This window comes from Salmo salar, chromosome ssa24 (assembly GCF_905237065.1).
Source record: "Salmo salar chromosome ssa24, Ssal_v3.1, whole genome shotgun sequence".
NCBI lineage: Eukaryota > Metazoa > Chordata > Actinopteri > Salmoniformes > Salmonidae > Salmo > Salmo salar.
Genome location: NC_059465.1, coordinates 34,575,001 through 34,594,288, shown reverse-complemented (window position 1 = coordinate 34,594,288; position 19,288 = coordinate 34,575,001). Strand labels below are relative to the sequence as shown.

The 19,288-nt window shown below is 44.2% G+C and overlaps 1 protein-coding gene across 1 annotated transcript in view; it reads right to left on the bottom strand.

Annotated features, from left to right (window-relative positions):
- Positions 1 to 19,288, bottom strand: part of LOC106585793 (cotranscriptional regulator FAM172A homolog) — a 319,763-nt gene that overhangs the window by 55,657 nt on the left and 244,818 nt on the right. The window contains exon 10 of the mRNA XM_014172421.2: positions 15,489 to 15,573. Within this exon, the coding sequence (XP_014027896.1) occupies positions 15,489 to 15,573 (85 nt within the window). The remainder of the gene's footprint in view (positions 1 to 15,488; positions 15,574 to 19,288) is intronic.

The following is a 19,288-nucleotide window of genomic DNA, read 5'->3' as shown; positions in this document are numbered from 1 at the left end:
GTCTCCTTCCTGAGCGGTATGACGGCTGCGTGGTCCCATAGTGTTTATACTTGCGTACTATTGTTTGTACAGATGAACGTGGTACCTTCAGGCATTTGGAAATTGCTCCCAAGGATGAACCAGACTTGTGGAGGTCTACAATTTATTTTCTGAAGTCTTGGCTGATTTCTTTTGATTTTCCCATGATGTCAAGACAATAGGCACTGAGTTTGAAGGTAGGCCTTGAAATACATCCACAGGTACACCTCCAATTGACTCAAATGATGTCAATTAGCCTATTAGAAGCTTCTAAAGCCATGACATAATTTTCTGGAATTTTCCAAGCTGTTTAAAGGCAGTCAACTTAGTGTATGTAAACTTCTCACCCACTGGAATTGTGATACAGTGAAATATAAGTGAAATAATCAGTCTGTAAACAATTGTTGGAAAAATTACTTGTGTCATGCACAAAGTAGATGTCCTAACCGACTTGCCAAAACTATAGTTTGTTAATGTAACAGTGTAGGTTCCGTCCCTCTCTTCGCCCCAACCTGGGCTCGAACCAGGGACCCTTGCACACATCAACAACTGACACCCACGAAGCACCGTTACCCATCGCGCCACAAAAGCTGCGGCCCTTGCAACGCAAGGGGAAACCCTACTTCAAGTCTCAGAGCGAGTGGCGTCACTGATTGAAATGCTATTAGCGCGCACCACCGCTAACTAACTAGCCATTTCACATCGGTTACATTAACAAGAAATTTGTGGAGTGGTTGAAAAATGTGATTTAATGACTCCAACCTAAGTGTATGTAAACTTCCAACCTCAACTGTATAGTACAATCCAGGTCTGCAAAGCTCTTACAGACCCAGAATGACACACAGCTGTAATTGCTGCAAAATGTGATTCTGACATGCATTGAGTCAAGGGTGTGAATACTTTTGTAAATTAGATATTTTTCATTTTTAATAAGTTAGCAAAAATGTCTAAAATCATGTTTTCACTTTGTCATTAAAAAACGATGTAATCCATTTTTAATTCAGGCTGAAAGACAACAACATGTGGAATAAGTCAAAGGGTATGAACAGTTTCTGAAGGCAACGTACGCTATGTAGCACACACTTTGATCCAAAGCGACTAACAGTCATGTGTCTATGTGGCCCCAGTGGGAATCAAACCCACGAAACCCTGGAATTGCAAGCACCATGCTCTACCAGCTAAGTCACATGGGACCACAATAGATGCTAAAAGGTGAATAAGTGCTGAATGCAGGTCGAGGCGACGGGTAATGTAAACACTAATATCGCATAAAAGGTGCATAAACACTTTCACAAAATAAATAAGATGAGCAGATGGCATTTGCGTAGATTACCTTTCACTACATTCACAAACCAATAACTGCCAAAATAAAGGAATCACAAAGTGTCTTAATTGGACGTTGGGCCCACCACGAGCCAGGACAGCTTCAATGCACCTTGGCATAGTTTCTACTGGATCTTTATTGGAGGGATGCGACACCATTCTTCCACAACAAATGCCATCATTTGGTGTTTTGTTGAGGTGCTGGAAAATGCTCTCTCAGGCACCGCTCCAGAATCTCCAAATTGGTGAATGAGATGGCCATGGCATATGGTTTACAAAGTTTTCATGCCCATTCAGTGGCCACCTGTGCCCTGTGGATGGGGGCATTGTCATCCAATGGGAGCATAGCCATGGTAGCCAAAATAATGGCCTGTACATCATTTTTATACATGACCCCTAAGCATGGGATGTTAATTGCTTAATTAACTTAGGAACTACACCTATGTGGATGCGCCTGCTTTCATTACACTCTGTACCCTCATTTACTCAAGTGTTTCCATTATTTTGGCAGTTACCTGTAGGTGGGCTCTACTACTCTAACAAATACAACAAATTTTACCTGACCTTCAGTGTTGCTTAGCAACCAGTTGCCATACAATTTCTAATAAAAAAATGTGGGCGCGAGATTACAGGCGTGGATGTGATGAGGGAAAAGGCTCGGAGATAAAATGAGATTAACAGGAATAAAAGAGATAGCATAAAGACTCGGCGAGGCGGTTTTCATGGAGACAGCTGGGGCTGCAGCGTTTTCACATTTTTACCAAGTCAGCCTGACCAGCTTATTATCACTTTGACAGCCTCATGAGAGAGACCATTACTGGACCACTAGACTAGACCAGGGAGAATTCCACCCAATACTCCCAGACAAAAGTCTAGGCAGGGCCATGCTACTCTCAATGGAATCACACAGTGTAGCTGCCACTCTCTGTCATTCTATGCACACATACAGTACTACCAGTCAAAAGTTTGGACACACCTACTCATTCAAGAGTTTTTAATTAATTTTACTATTTTCTACATTGTAGAATAATAGTGAAGAAATTAAAACTATGAAATAACACATATGGATTCATGTAGTAAACAAAAAAAGTGTTAAATCAAAATATACCTTGTATTCTAGATTCTTCAAAGTAGCTATCCTTTGCCTTGATGACAGCTTTGCATTCTCTCAACCAGCTTCATGAGGAAGTCACCTGGAATGCTATCCCAACAGTCTTGAATGAGTTCCCACATATGCTGAGCACTTGTTGGATGTTTTTCCTTCACTCTGTGGTCCAACTCATCCCAAACCATCTCAATTGGGTTGAGGTCGGGTGATTGTGGATGCCAGGTCATCTGATTCAGCACTCCATCATTCTCCTTCTTGGTCAAATAGCCCTTACACAGCCTGGAGGTGTGTTAGGTCATTGTCCTGTTGAAAAACAAATGATAGTCCCACTAAGTGCAAACCATGTGGGATGGTGTATCGCTGCAGAATGCTGTGGTAGCCATGCTGGTTAAGTGTGCCTTGAATTCTAAATAAATCACTGACAGTGTCACCAGCAAAGCAACCCCACACCATCGCACCTTCTCCTCCATGCTTCATGGTTGGAACCACACATGCGGCTATCATCCGTTCACCTACTCTGTGTCTCAAAGACACGGCGGTTGGAAACAAAAATCTAACATTTGTACTCATCAGACCAAAGGACAGATTTCCACAGGTCTAACGTAAATTGCTTGTGTTTCTTGGCTCAACCAAGTCTTTTCTTCTTAGTGGTGTCCTTTAGTAGTGTTTTCTTTGCAGAAATTTGACCATGAAGTCCTGATTCATGCAGCCTCCTCTGAAAGGTTGATGTTGAGATGTGTCTGTTACTTGAACTCTGTAAGGTGCAATCTGAGGTGAAGTTAATTGGCGATTTGAGGCTGGTAACTCTATGAACCTATCCTCTGCAGCAGAGGTAACTCTGGGTCTTCCTTTCCTGTGGCGGTCCTCACGAGAGGCAGTTTCATCATAGCGCTTGACGGTTTTTGCGACTGCACTTGAAGAAACTTTCAAAGTTCTTGACATTTTCCGCATTGACTGACCTTCACGTCTTAAAAGTAATGATGGACTGTCATTTCTCTTTGCTTATTTGAGCTGTTCTTGCCATAATATGGACTTGGTCTATTACCAAATAGGGCTATCTTCTGTATACCACCCCTACCTTGTCACAACACAACTGATTGGCTTAAACGCATTAATATGGAAATACATTCCACAAATTAACAAGGAACACCTGTTAATTGAAATGCATTCCAGGTGACTACCTAATGAAGCTGGTTGAGAGAATGCCAAGAGTGTGCAAAGCTGTCATCAAGGCAAAGGGTGGCTACTATATTTTGATTTGTTTAACACTTCTTTGGTTACTACATGATTCCATATATGTCATTTCATAGTTTTGATGTCTTCACTATTATTCTACAATGTAGAAAATAGTAAAATAAAGAAAAACCCTTGAACATGTAGGTGTGCCCAAACTTTTGACTGGTACTGTACATACAGTTGATACAGACATACATTCAACATATTGATTTGCTTCTACACCTACATTGCTTGCTGTTTGGGGTTTTAGACTGGGTTTCTGTAGAGCACTTTGATATATCAGCTGATGTAAGAAGGGCTATATAAATACATTTGATTTGATTTTGGGATGTAACAATAAGCCTCTAATATTATCATGAAACACATATTTATGTTGTATTATTGAGAAAACACAGACCTCGCCAAGGCCCATGGCAGAATGGTGTATATGTTCTGATGGTAGTTGGTATGCAACATGTCCTAACTCTAATCAGACTTCAGACAAACGTCACAGACAGAGACAGGGAACACCAAGATCAGTTGATAGACACACACAGTCATCTCAAAGTGATCAAAGTGACCGGGTCTTTGATACAAAGCAATCGGGTTCCTCTCAAGGCTCCCTTCTCTCTCAAGGGGGATCTTTTTTTCATATCGTCACCCTAAGTTTACATGTAGGGGGTTGCAGCCTGGGACAGTCTGTTCATTCCGGGTCAAATTACTTTGTTGTGTCTTTTTTCCGTTTCTGTTAGTATGAAAATTGAGGTTTATCTATCTCTCTCTGCATCATGCCACTCAGATACTTTAACGTGCCAATGTCTCCAAAACAGATGTAAAAAAATCCATACAGAGTCAATTAAAAAAAAGGGAGACAAAGAGAAAGTCTAAGTAAGATCTCCTGTTCCCTTCCACCTCCTCCCTCCACATTAGCCCCTCGTACATTCTTTTTGTTGACTCAGTGCCTTGAATATGACCCCGTCAGAGACCTTCTGTGTTGTAGACCAATCACAGATGTACAACAAACTCAGAGACACAGAAAAGGGAGGAAGGAAAGTAGATGGCAAAATAAACATGATTCTCTCTCCAGTGGTCTGCTCCTGTCTGCATGGTTCTTTTAAACTCAGGCTTCATTACATAAAGCTGTGAGCCAAGTGGGTCAGGGCCCACCAGTCTGGTGCCGGAGCACACGGATCAACCTTTAGGCCTCAACTCCATTTTAAAGACGAATAGCAAATGAAGGCTGTGTCTTCTGATCGTCTACAACGGAGAGAGGGAGGAGAGAGAGAGAGGGGGGAGAGCGAGGGAGGGGGGAGAGCGAGGGGGTGAGAGAGAGGAGAGAGAGGGGGATAAAGAAGGGAGAAAGAGTGAGACAGAGGGAGGGGAGAAAGAGAGGGGGGAGAGGGAGAGAGGCAGAGGGAATGGAGAAAGAGAGGGGTGGAGAGAGGGGGAGACAGAGGGAGGGGGGAGAGAGGTGGAGACAGAGGGAGGGGAGAAAGAGGGAAGGGGAGAGAGGGAGAGAAAGAGAGGTGGGGTAGAGGGAGGTGGGAGAAAAAGGGGGTAGAGGGATAGAGGGAGAGGGGTAGGGGGTCACAGGGAGCTTATAAATAAGAGTAAGAAATTCAATACATGACACAAGCGGCACAATGATTTGTGACAATATGTGTACTGGTGGCATGTGTTAGTACTACGGTCATTTTCCAGAAATCCCAGTTGGAAATCCCTCCTGATTCCGGGAATCCTCCAACTGGGATTTCAGGAAAACTAGGGAATTTATGGAAAGTTCACAGAATGTTGAAACCCTAGTTAGTACAGAGGAAGAAGAAGATGAAAGGCTGGTTAGGCTGGGAGGAGAGGCTGATGATGGCAGCCAACGTGTTCCCTGAACATAGACACAGCATCTCATACATGCCTAAAAATCACTTAACTACTCAGCTACTAGATACTAAGCTTCTATTTTTCTACCTAACATTTAAGATATAGATTAATATTTCACCAATAAACAGTATCGACCGTTCTTCACACATTCTACAAATAAAAATGAGGTCCATGTTCCTCGAATACCGTAACATCCCTCCAACACACAATCACCTCTGTCTGTGGTTGTATCTAAAAGCCGTCCATGTCTATGGTGTTCTCAGAGAGGTGGATGGTGACAGAACCATAAGAGCCAAGCGACTGCCGGGCCAGCGTTTTCCACAAGACCGTGTCAGTCTAGAGCGAGCTTGGCACCTGTACGATCCAGACGGTAGCTTGCCCTGGAGATGAGCACCGTGACATGATCAGGGTCTGAGTTCGTTTCTGGTTCACCGCTAGGCTCCTCCAACGCTAGGCTCCTCCAACGCTAGGCACCTCCAACGCTAGGCTCCTCTAACGCTAACGTTAGGCTCCTCTAACGCTAACGCTAGGCTCCTCTAACGCTAACGCTAGGCTCCTCTAACGCTAACGCTAGGCTCCTCTAACGCTAACGCTAGGCTCCTCTAACGCTAACGCTAGGCCACGCTAATGCTAGGCTAATCTAACGCTAGGCCACTTTAACGCTAGGCTAATCTAACGCTAGGCTCCTCTACCGCTAGGCCACGCTAACGCTAGGCTAATCTAACGCTAGGCTCCTCTAATGCTAGGCTAATCTAACGCTAGGCCACTTTAACGCTAGGCTCCTCCAAAGCTAGGCTCCTCTAACGCTAGGCTCCTCTAACGCTAGGCTAATCTAACGCTAGGCCACGCTAATGCTAGGCTCCTCTAATGCTAGGCCACTTTAACGCTAGGCTCCTCTAATGCTAGGCTAATCTAACGCTAGGCTAATCTAACGCTAGGCCACTTTAACGCTAGGCTCCAATAATGCTAGGCTCCTCTAACGCTAGGCCACGCTAACGTCAGTAAAGACAAACAAGCCAAAAATACGCCCTTCCTCTCTTCATCTGATCTTTCGATGAGCCAACAGACCCCCCCCGAACCCTGAAAAAAGTCAACCTGAAAAAACAGAGGAAGTGAGGAGATGAGGCGGGATGCGTTTCCTCTGGAAGTGTAACTCAACAGATAAACATCCATCAGACGGATGGACGGGGGCCTGTAGGCCGGGCGGAGGTGGCGACAAGCAGAGGTGTTTCATGTGCAGCGGTGTGTGCCGCATCAGAGCGAGGCTTTACACGGTGCACTTCAAATCACAGGGATCATCTCCACAACACAGACACACACTACATCATCCATTTCTTTCTACAGGCTTGTAGGAATCACTGGAAGTCTTGACTTCAGGTGAAACATACTAAACTATTCTTAAATCTCTCTATTTGACACTTTTGGTTTGAGAAATTCATACATCCACATTGCATCAATTCTTTGTTAGCTACTTAGTTGAAATGTTTTCTACTTTGTTGAATTGAAAGAAGAAAAAAAATCACAAAATCTAAAATAACTATTCTTTTAACTACAGTGTGTTATCACTGTTGTGTGCCTCTACGCCTGACAATAGAGCGGGCCTGCCCAGCCCTGCCCCTTTCTCTCTCCTGGCTATCTGCTCTGTGACTGCAGCCCAGCCGTGGTGAGTCAGACCCTGGGTAGGCCCCAGCCCCCCTTGCCCCTCTCCCCAGCCCCCCAGGCACAGCACACGGAGAGGCTTTCCAGCAGGAGATTTGTTCCACTTTATCTGCATATTTAGTCCGTTTTCAGCATGCTCCTAACTGATAAAATGATGCCAGTCTGTCAGGCCGCTGCCAGCGCTGGAGCAGTGACCTTCTAGGGGAAGATTCCTTTTGATAGAGGGAATGAAAAAGAGAGAGAGGGAGAAAAGCTAGCCAGGCTAACAGGGAACCGGTCCAGGGTTTATCACGTTAAAAACAATAAACAAAGATGGTAGCAGACACCCATCACACTAAACAGCCCCTCAGTGGGGCATTGCCATGCTGGTACCAATGTTGCTTCACAGATGATTAGCACCAACAGAAAGACAGACAGGCCTTGGAGAACACCTACGCGACAACAGCACCACACATGGAGAGACAGGGAAGGGAATGAGAGACAGGGAGAGACAGGGAAGGGAATGAGAGAGAGATCAGTGGGATGGAATGAAAGGGAGACTCATCCTTCAGTGCTGCCAGTGACTCCCTCCTTACTGCCTGACAGCTCTGTCACTCAAACCAAAACATCTGAAGGACAGCCAATGGCATGCCTTGGTTTACCTTCAGATGTCTTAGTGTCTGTCTGATCAGGCGCCATTCTCCATAGTGGCCCAGTAGCCGGAGGCTTCACGGGCTCCAGAATAGTGCAGTTAGCTCTTGGTGTGGTATGCTGTCTGTGTGTGTGAGCGTGAGGTTAGTGACAACGAGGAAACAGAAGTCTGTTGATGAACACATTGTGGTTAGCCATTATCTCCTCAGAGCAGAGAAATCCCCTACCATAGTAGCATGCAGGCATACACACACACACACCCTCCCCGTCGTGACAGCTGAATTATGGACAAGGATATGGATGGGAGGGATGGAGGGATAGAGGGATGAATTGAGAAGCATTCCCTCAGCAGAGAAAAAGCTGGGTCATGGTACTTTGACATCCTTCCCTCCACCTCTGTCACCTCTGGCTGCTCTCTTGTGACTCACGGCACAATGGTGGTGCCTCGCTCCCTGTCAAGCCACCAAGGACACAAAGACAATCAAATCAACCTTTGACATGAGACCAGAGCGACTAGCCACCAAAGACTTGCTGAGCTGGACGCAACTTTACACTCACTCTCTCTCATTATCGCCGATGTAAAAGTCATTAAGACCAATGCTCAATCAAATATGCCCGGAATAAGACAAGTCCTGATAACTGTGACATACAGTACCAGTCAAAAGATTGGACACACCTACTCATTCAAGGGTTTTTCTTTATTTTTACTATTTTCTACATTGTAGAATAATAGTGAAGACATCAATACTATGAAATAACACATAAGGAATCATGTAGTAACCAAAAAATGTTAAACAAATCAAAATATATTTTATATTTGAGGTTCTTCAAAGTAGCCACCCTTTGCCTTGACGACAGCTTTGCACACTCTTGGAATTCTCTCAACCAGCTTCATGAGGTATACATTTCAATTAACAGGTGTGCCTTGTTAAAAGTAAATTTGTGGAATTTCTTTCCTTCCTAATGTGTTTGAGCCAATCAACTGCACTGTGAAAAGGTAGAGGTGGTATACAGAAGATAGCCTTATTTGGAAAAAGACCAAGTCCATATTATGGCAAGAACAGCTCAAATAAAAAATCTGTCCTTTGGTCTAATGAGTCCAAATTTGAGAGTTTTGGTTCCTACTGCCGTGTCTTTGTGAGATGCAGAGTAGGTGAATGGATGATCTCCACATGTACAGTTCCCACTGTGAAGCATGGAGGAGTGATGGTGTGGGGGTGCTTTGCTGTTGACACTGTCAGTGATTTATTTAGAATTCAAGGCACACTGAAACAGCATGTCTACCACAGCATTCTGCAGCGATACACCATACTATCTGGTTTGGGCTTAGTGGGACTACCATTTGTTTTTCAACAGGAAAATGACCCAACACACCTCCAGGCTGTGTAAGAGCTATTTGACCAAGAAGGAGAGTGATGGAGTGCTGCATCAGATGACCTGGCCTCCACAATCACCCGACCTCAACCCAATTGAAGTGGTTTAGGATGAATCGGACCGCAGAGTAAAGGAAAAGCAAACATTTTTTGGTTACTACATGATTCCATATGTGTTATTTCATAGTTTTGATGTCGTCACTATTATTCTACAATGTAGAAAATAGTAAAAATAAAGAAAACCCTTGAATGTGAAGGTGTGTCCAAACTTTTGACTGGTACTGTATAACAGTGGTTAAGTCCTGGAACCTCATGGTGTTTTTCCAACAATTGTTAACAGACCGATTATTTCACTTATAATTCACTGTATCACAATTCCAGTGGGTCAGAAGTTCACATACGCTAAGATGACTGTATCTTTAACCTGTTAGGGCTAGGGGGCAGTATTTGCACAGCCGGATAAAAAAACGTACCTGATTTAATCTGGTTACTACTCCTGCCCAGTAACTAGAATATGCATATAATTGTTTGATTTCGATAGAAAACACCCTAAAGTTTCTAAAACTGTTTGAATGGTGTCTGTGAGTATAACAGAACTCATATGGCAGTCAAAACCCTGAGACAAATCCTGACAGGAAACTGAAATCTGATGTGTGGATATCATTTCAAACATTTGCCATTGAAACACACAGGGGCTTGCGATTCATTTAGCACTTCCTATGGCTTCCACTAGATGTCCCCAGTCGTTACAAAGTGGTTTGAGCCTCCTACCATCAAAATTGACTGAAAGAGAGGATGTTTACCTTGGTCACAGGGGATGGGCCATTACCATTGTGACGTCGGCGCCCATGGGTACTCTCCCTTTTCGAAACGTTTTGAAAGACAATGTAACCGTCCCAATGGAATATGAAGGTTGTCAAAGGTTAGTGCTGCATTTAGCTGTGTTTTGGGTATTTGTGATGCATGCTAGTTGCTTTGAAAATGGCTGTGTGATTATTTCTGGCTGGGTACTCTGCTGACATAATCTAATGTTTTGCTTTTGCTGTAAAGCCTTTTTGAAATCGGACAACATGGTTCGATTCAGGAGAGGTGTATCTATAAAACGGTGTAAAATAGTCATATGTTTGTGAAATTGAAGTTATAGCATTTATGAGGTTTTGCATTTAGCGCGACGCGATTCCACTGGCTGTTGATTAGGTTGGGACGCAAGCATCCCACTGGCCCAGACAGGTTAAACAGCTTTGGAAATTACAGAAAATTATGTCATGGCTTTAGAAGCTACTGATAGGCTAATTGACATAATTTGAGTCAATTGGAGGTGTACCTGTGGATGTACTTCAAGGCCTACCTTCAAACTCAGCACATCTTTGCTAGACATCATGGGAACATCTAAAGAAATCAGCAAAGACTTCAGAAATTAAATTGTTGACCTCCACAAGTCTGGTTCATCCTTGGGAGCAATTTCCAAATACCCGAAGATACCACGTTCATCTGTACAAACAATAGGACGCAAGTATAAACAACATGGGACCACGCAGCCGCCATACCGCTCAGGAAGGAGACGCGTTCTGTCTCCTAGAGAGTTACGCACTTTGGTGCAAAAAGTGCAAATCAATCCCAGAACAACAGCAAAGGACCTTGTGAAGATGCTGGAGGAAACAGGTACAAAAGTATCTATATCCACAGTAAAACGAGTCCTATATCGACATAACCTGAAAGGCTGCTCAGCAAGGACGATGCCACTGCTCCACAAAGATCGTACTTTTTGGAGAAATGTCCTGTGGTCTGATGAAACAAAAATAGCACTGTTCGGCATTAATGACCATTGTTATGTTTGGAGGAAAAAGGGGGATGCTTGCAAGCCGAAGAACACCATCCCAACCGTGAAGCACGGGGGTGGCAGCATCATGTTGTCGGGGTGTTTTGCTGTAGGAGTGACTGGTGCACTTCAGAAAATAGATGGCATCATGAGGAAGGGAAATTATGTGGATATATTGAAGCAACATCTCAAGACATCAGTCAGAAAGTTAAAGCTTGGTCGCAAATGGGTCTTCCAAATGGACAATGACCCCAAGCATACTTCCAAAGTTGTGGCAAAATGGCTTAAGGACAACAAAGTCAAGGTATTGGAGTGGCCATCACAAAACCTGACCTCAATCCTATAGAAAATTTGTGGACAGAACTGAAAAAGCGTGTGCGAGCAAGGAGGCCTACAAACCTGACTCAGTTACACCAGCTCGGTCAGGAGGAATGGGCCAAAATTCACCCAACTTATTGTGGGAAGCTTGTGGAAGGCTACTCGAAACGTTTGACCATAGTTAAACAATTTAAAGGAAATGCTACCAAATACTAATTGAGTGGTATGTAAACTTCTGACCCACTGGGAATGTGATGAAAGAAATAAAAGCTGAAATAAATCATTCTCTCTACTATTATTCAGACATTTCACATTCTTAAAATAAAGGGGTGATCCTAACTTACCTAAGAGAGGGAATTTTTACTGAGATTAAATGTCAGGAATTGTGAAAAACGGAGTTTAAATGTATTTGGCTAAGGTGTATGTAAACTTCCGACTTCAACTGTATGTAGAGAGATAAATATATAGAGAGATAGAGACAGAAATATATATAGAAAGATATAGAGAGATATGTAGAAAGAGACAGATACAAAAAATAAATATATATAGAGATATATACAGTGGGGGGAAAAAAGTATTTGATCCCCTGCTGATTTTGTACGTTTGCACACTGACAAAGAAATGATCGATCTATGATTTTAATGGTAGGTTTATTTGAACAGTGAGAGACAGAATAACAACAAAAAAATCCAGAAAAACGCATGCCAAAAATGTTATAAATTGATTTGCATTTTATGAGGGAAATAAGTATTTGACCCCCTCTCAATCAGAAAGATTTCTGGCTCCCAGGTGTCTTTTATCCTCTTGGGGATAGAATCCCACTGACGGGATTGCTAGCATGGCGGGAAATTCAAAACAGCAAAAATCTAATAATTTCAATTTCTCAAACAATCAACTATTTTACACCATTTGAAAGATAAACATCTCCTTAATCAAACCACATTGCCCGATTTCAAAGAGGCTTTACGGCGAAAGCATAAAGTTAGATTATGTTAGGAGAGTACATAGCCAAAAATGTACACACATCCATTTTCAATTCAAGGACAGGCGTCACCAAAAGCAGAAAACCAGCTAAAATGATGCACTAACCTTTGACAATCTTCATCAGATGACACTCCTAGGACATTATGTCAGACAATACATGCATTTTTTGTTCTATCAAGTTCATATTTATATCCAAAAACAGCATTTTACATCGGCACGTGTCGTTGAGAAAATGTGTCTCCCCCAAAACTGCCAGTGAATTTACAAAAAATACTCATTATAAAACGTGGTTAAAGTATTAAACTGTTATTCAAAGAATTATAGATTAACATCTCCTGAATGCAACCGCATTGACAGATTTAAAAATAAATTTACTTGGAAAGCACACTTTGCAATAAGCACATGTTGGAATCATCTAAAATCATAAATAACATTAGAAATATTCACTTACCTTTAATTGTCACGTCCTGGCCAGTATAAGGGTTAATTGTTATTGTAGTTTGGTCAGGACGTGGCAGAGGGTATTTGTTTTATGTGGTTCGGGGTGGTGTTTTGGAAAAAAGGGTGTTTGATTTAGTATTTCCGGGTTTTTGGGTTATGATCTTTGTTTACGTATTTCTATGTTTATCTAGTTAGTTGTATGTCTATGTTTGGTTAATTGGGGTGGACTTCCAATTGAAGGCAGCTGTGTGGTGTTGCCTTTGATTGGAAGTCCTATATTAGTTGGGTGTGTTTGTCTGTGTGTTTGTGGGGAATTGTTTTTGCATTGCGTGTTTTTTGTTAGCCTGCAAAACTGTCATTTGTCGTGCTTATTGTTTTCTTGTTTTTCGTGTTCAACGTTTGTTAATAAATTAAGAAAATGAACACCAACTCTGCTGCATATTGGTCCACCTTTTCGGACGACGATTTTGTTATATCGTCCTCCGACGAAGAAAGCCGTGACATTAATAATCTTCACCAGAAGGCACTTCCAGGAATCCCAGGTCCACAACAAATGTTGTTTTTTTCGATGAAGTTCATAATTTATGTCCAAATAACTCCATGTTGTTCCGTGTTGTTAGCGCGTTCAGTAAGCTACTCAAAATATAGGGCGCGGAGGGAAAAGTCACGACGAAAAGTTAAAAAAAAATTCTATTTACGTTCGTTCAAACATGTCAAACGTTGTTTAGCATCAATCTTTAGGGCCATTTTTAACGTGAAACATCAGTAATATTTCAACCGGACCTTTCCTGTGTCTTGAAAAACGTTTTGAATACAAGGTCTCATCTCACATGAACGCGCATGAACGCGCAATAATGAAGTGACGACATCCCAGGGACATCAACTTCCCTTCCTTCTCATCCCATCTCTGTTCATCATAGATGCTTCAAACAACTTTATAAAGATTGTTGACATCTAGTGGAAGCCATAGGAAGTGCAAAATGAATCCTTTGTCACTGTGTGTTTTATTGGCAATGACTCAAAAATAGTACAGCCACAAGATTTTCATTTCCTGCTTGTATTTTTTCTCAGGTTTTTGCCTGCCGTATGAGTTCTGTTATACTTAGAGACACCATTCAAACAGTTTTAGAAACTTCAGAGTGTTTTCTATCCAAATCTACTAATAATATGCATATTCTATTTTCTGGGCCAGAGTAGTAACCTGTTTAAATTGGGTACGTTTTTCATCCGGCCGTGAAAATACTGCCCCCTAGCCCCTAGAGGATACAGGTAACGAGCTGAGATTAGGAGCACACTCTTAAAGAGAGTGCTCCTAACCGCAGCTTGTTACCTGTAAAAAAGACACCTGTCCACAGAAGCAATCAATCAATCGGATTCCAAACTCTCCACCATGGCCAAGACCAAAGAGCTCTCCAAGGATGTCAGGGACAAGATTGTAGACCTACACAAGGCTGAAATGGGCTACAAGACCGTCGCCAAGCAGCTTGTTGAGAAGGTGACAACATTTGGTGCGATTATTCGCAGATGGAAGAAACACAAAAGAACTGTCAATATCCCTCGGCCTGGGGCTCCATGCAAGATCTCACCTCGTGGAGTTGCAATGATCATGAGAACGGCGAGGAATCAGCCCAGAACTACACGGGAGGATCTTGTCAATGATCTCAAGGCAGCTGGGACCATAGTCACCAAGAAAACAATTGGTAACACATTACGCCGTGAAGGACTGAAATCCTGCAGTGCCCGCAAGGCAAGAATACATATACATGCCGTCTGAAGTTTGCCAATGAACATCTGAATGACTCAGAGGACAACTGGCGAAAGTGTTGTGATCAGATGAGACCAAAATGGAGCTCTTTGGCATCAACTCAACTCGCCGTGTTTGGAGGAGGAGGAATGCTGCCTATGACCCCAAGAACACCATCTCCACCGTCAAACATGGAGGTGGAAACATTATGCTTTGGGGGTGTTTTTCTGCTAAGGGGACAGGACAACTACACCGCATCAAAGGGACGATGGATGGGGCCATGTACCGTCAAATCTTGGGTGAGAACCTCCTTCCCTCAGCCAGGGAATTAAAAATGGGTCGTGGATGGGCATTCCAGCATGACAATGACCCAAAACACACGGCCAAGGCAACAAAGGAGTGGCTCAAGAAGAAGCACATTAAGGTCCTGGAGTGGCCTAGCCAGTCTCCAGACCTTAATCCCATAGAAAATCTGAGGAGGGAGCTGAAGGTTCGAGTTGGGAAACGTCAGCCTCGAAACCTAAATGACTTGGAGAAGATCTGCAAAGAGGAGTGGGACAAAATCCCTCCTGAGATGTGTGCAAACCTGGTGGCCAACTACAAGAAACGTCTGACCTCTGTGATTGCCAACAAGGGTTTTGCCACCAAGTACTAAGTCATGTTTTGCAGAGGGGTCAAATACTTATTTCCCTCATTAAAATGCAAATCATTTTATAACATTTTTGACATGCATTTTTCTGGATATTTTTGTTGTTATTCTGTCTCTCACTGTTCAAATAAACCTACCATTAAAATTATAGACTGATCATTTCTTTGTAAGTGGGCAAACGTACAAAATCAGCAGGGGATCAAATACTTTTTCCCCCACTGTATATATTTATATACAGCGAGATAGAGACAGAAATATATATAGACAAAGATTGAGAGAGAGGGAGAGATGAAAAGTGTAAGCAGTGTTGAATCCACTGTCACACACTCTACCTGCAGAGAGGCGAGGGCAGTCTGGTAGCATGGGCTCCACCGGTGTGTCCAGGGGCTCGGGGCTTGACACCCAGTTCCGGCAGTGCTGTGGGGGGAGGAGGTGGTGAAGGGAGGAGAGACGGGGGAAGGAGACAGGAACAAGCAATTAAAAGCCCTGTGACACATTGCTCAGACTAGTCTGATTTTGTTTGTGATGGTGAGCCGGGACGCCCCAGGGGGGTGTCTACGCAGCCTGGTGACCCATAACCCCTCAACACCCCCCCCCCCCCCGCCAGTCCACAGCCTTACACTTAGACAGCAGAGGAGCACTTCTTCAAACGTATCTTTACCCCTTCCCTCTTGTCTTCACCCTTCTACATGTGAAATTCTGCTTTATACAGTGCATTGTGTGTGTGTGTGTATGATGATTCCGACTGACAGTGTGTGTGTGTGTGTGTGTGTGTGTGTGTGTGTGTGTGTGTGTGTTTATGTCCAGTGGGTTGATGGTGCAGTGTGGTATGTGTTAGTTTGACGGGATGGGTGTGGAGGAGGGAGAGGGAGGATGAAGAGAAGGAGGAATGCATGGAGAAGACGTTCCTGAGATAAGATGAAAGTGAAATAGAAGAAACAGAAATGTAAAGGAGATTAGGCTGGCCTCCTGACCAATCACTGAGATTAGGCTGGCCTCCTGACCAATCATAGCTTATCTGCTCTTGTTTACTTTCGCCTTGGCCCACCTGATAGCCAATACATTTCTTGTGTGTGTGGGGGTGTGTTTGTGTGTGTTTTGGGAGAGGGGTCCCATCCTTGAACCCCCCTCTATCGCCACTCCCTCCCCTCCACACCCCAGTGATCTCCCAAGGTCCTGCTTCTGTCGGACAGAGAGGGAGCTGACTGGGCCGATCAGGGAGGCCAGTGAACCCCACACACCCCCACCTTGTCTAGAACCCCGGGTTCCATCACACTGCCTCTAGGCTGTCAACAGGCCACGCCCCACCCGCACCCTTCCTCACCCTGTCCTCCCACTCCGACCTCCCCCCGAGCCCTCTGCCACCCAGGGGTCACTGTGCCCCCCACCCGGGACCCACCCGCGTCATCTGGACATTCCTGTGTGTGTGTGTGTGTGTGTGTGTGTGTGTGTGTGCGAGAGAGGGAGAGAGAAAGAAACTGTGTATGTGTGTGTGTGACTGTTTTGTGTGTGTACACACACACACAAAATTACACATATAGATATATGGTGGAGTGCCGGCCCGGTTGGTCGTATATTGATGGGTATATAGCTATAAGGGTCAGAAGGCAATTTCTTTTATGTTGTCACCTTTCTTTAACAATTTCTGTGAGGAAGAACTTTAGTGTAACCAGAGATTTAGTTACAGCGAGATTCAGCATCGCTGTTTTTGTGAGGAGAAAATGTCACAGACCCTGTCTGGTGTTTTTACAATGCACACATCTGTGTTCCAACCTATCAAACACACACAAAAGGGAATGATATCCTGCATGCACAGCATCACATTTTCTCATCTCCCTTCATCCTGTCTATCGAGTGGCTTAGGAGTGTGCAATGTGGGCAAGATAGAGGGGCTTTTTGTGTTGAGGTTGTGTGTGTGGTGGGGGGGGGGAGTATAGGGATTTGACTGCCATTTTGGTAAACATAAAGATGCCGTGGCAGGCAGGCAGGCAGGCAGGCAGGCAGGCAGGCAGGCAGGCAGGCAGGCAGGCAGGCAGACAGACAGACAGACAGACAGACAGACAGACAGACAGACAGACAGACAGACAGACAGACAGACAGACAGACAGACAGACAGACAGACAGACAGACAGACAGACAGACAGACAGACAGACAGACAGCGTGTCTCATTGTATCGCTCTAATTCATTCCGTCTGGAAGAAGAAGATGTCAGCTGTGCTGATGTGCTTTGAGCGGAGGGAGGCATTTCAAAGGCAGCCCTCCCGTTCCCTGCCAATGGAGGAGCAGGGGCCGGCGTTTCAATAGATTTGTCAAGGCAACCCCAACGTTGTGGGAACAGGGAGAGCAGGCTGAGCTGCGGTCAGATACAGGCTAGCACACTGCATGGGATTAGAGGAGGGAAGTTGCCTAAACGATGCCACATCGGATTCTCTCTCAGACATTGTTACTATCAATACTTCATGCCAGGGCGCCGATCCATGGCAACATTGAACTGAGTGAGACACCACAAACATAAACAGGTCACCCTGGTGTGTGTGTGTGCGCTGGTTTGTGTGCGTGTGTGTTTGTGTGTGGGTGTGTGTTTGTGTGCGTGCGTGCGCTGGTTTGTGTGCGTGTGTGTGTGCTTGTGTGTGGGTGTGTGTTTGTGTGCGTGCGCTGGTTTGTGTGCGTGTGTGTGTGGGTGTATGCACTGCTACAGTCAGGGTTTGAATCTCCCCTGTTGCTTAGTCACTTTACCCCTACATATATGTACATATCAACTTCAATTAAGGCATACCCCTGCACATGGACTCGGTACTGCTACCCTGTGTATAGAGCCAAGTTATCGTTCCTCATTGTGTATTTATTCCTCATCTTATTATTTTTCTATTATTCTAGTATTTTCCTCTCTCTCTGCATCGTTGGGAAGAGCCTGTATGTAAGCATTTACAAAGTGTGTGTGGGTGCACGGCAAAAAGTGAAATCTAAGCATGAAGATATTTTTTTGTTAAAATAAGATAAATTATCTGCCAAAGACGTTAAATAATTTAGCTTAGTACAAAAAAAAGTGAAATATTATTACTCAATATAAGATATCTAGGCTTGCTTAGATTTCACTTTGTAGTGTGTGTGTGTGTGTGTGTGTGTGTGTGTGTGTGTGTTTGAAATGCTTTGTCTTGGACTGAAATATGCTTGACTTTAAAAGGAAAGGAGAGGAGGAGAGGAGAGGAGGAGAAGCTTGCATACACATACACACGCTGTGGCTTTTTCACGCAAACTCATCCAGTCCCATCATTATTAATCAGAAACATATGGCTCCGAAATCCCACAATCCTTTTGGGGCCTGGCGGCAGAAACCGGTGGCGGCCGGGACTTAACGGGATGCTAACAGTGCTCCTAATGGTGCACTGTTATGATTTCAGAGTGTAAACGGCAGACAGGTGTTACTGGGAAAGAGGTCCTACCTGTGCGACACTTTTAAGCCTCCCCATCAGGCCTATAATGAGCCACCTGCTCTGGGCTACAGCCTGCAGTAAAGCCTGTCTTCCACTGCGCTCACTGACTAGCCCACTTAACCAGCACAAACATACGGTGTGTGTATGTGTGTGTGTGTGTGTGTGTGTACCTACCACTGCTGCCATAGCATGGCTAACAGTGTGGAGACCAAACGCTGCATTGACAGTAGCCTATACTACAGCTTTACAGATCAGTGATACACACAGGTCCAGGAAGTGCTGACAATATGCAGCCTGTATGTCCCTCCCTCCCACCCACCTTAACACATACACACACACTCACACAAACACTTAACCGATCCTACATAAACATGCTGATGCATTGCCCACTACGTGAGCCCTGTAGAGAGCGCTTCTCCTCCCAACCTCTGTAGCCTGTCGTATCAAGCCTCACACACATACAGCCCTACACTCCAAACCTTCTCAGAAAACCCCAGACACTAAACATCACCACTCAGACATCCGTTAACTGCCTGAGACCCCTGACTTGTTCCCCGTGGGCCAGCTCCCACTACTGTTTGACTTGTTCCCCGTGGGCCAGCTCCCACTACTGTTTGACTTGTTCCCCGTGGGCCAGCTCCCACTACTGTTTGACTTGTTCCCCGTGGGCCAGCTCCCACTACTGTTTGACTTGTTC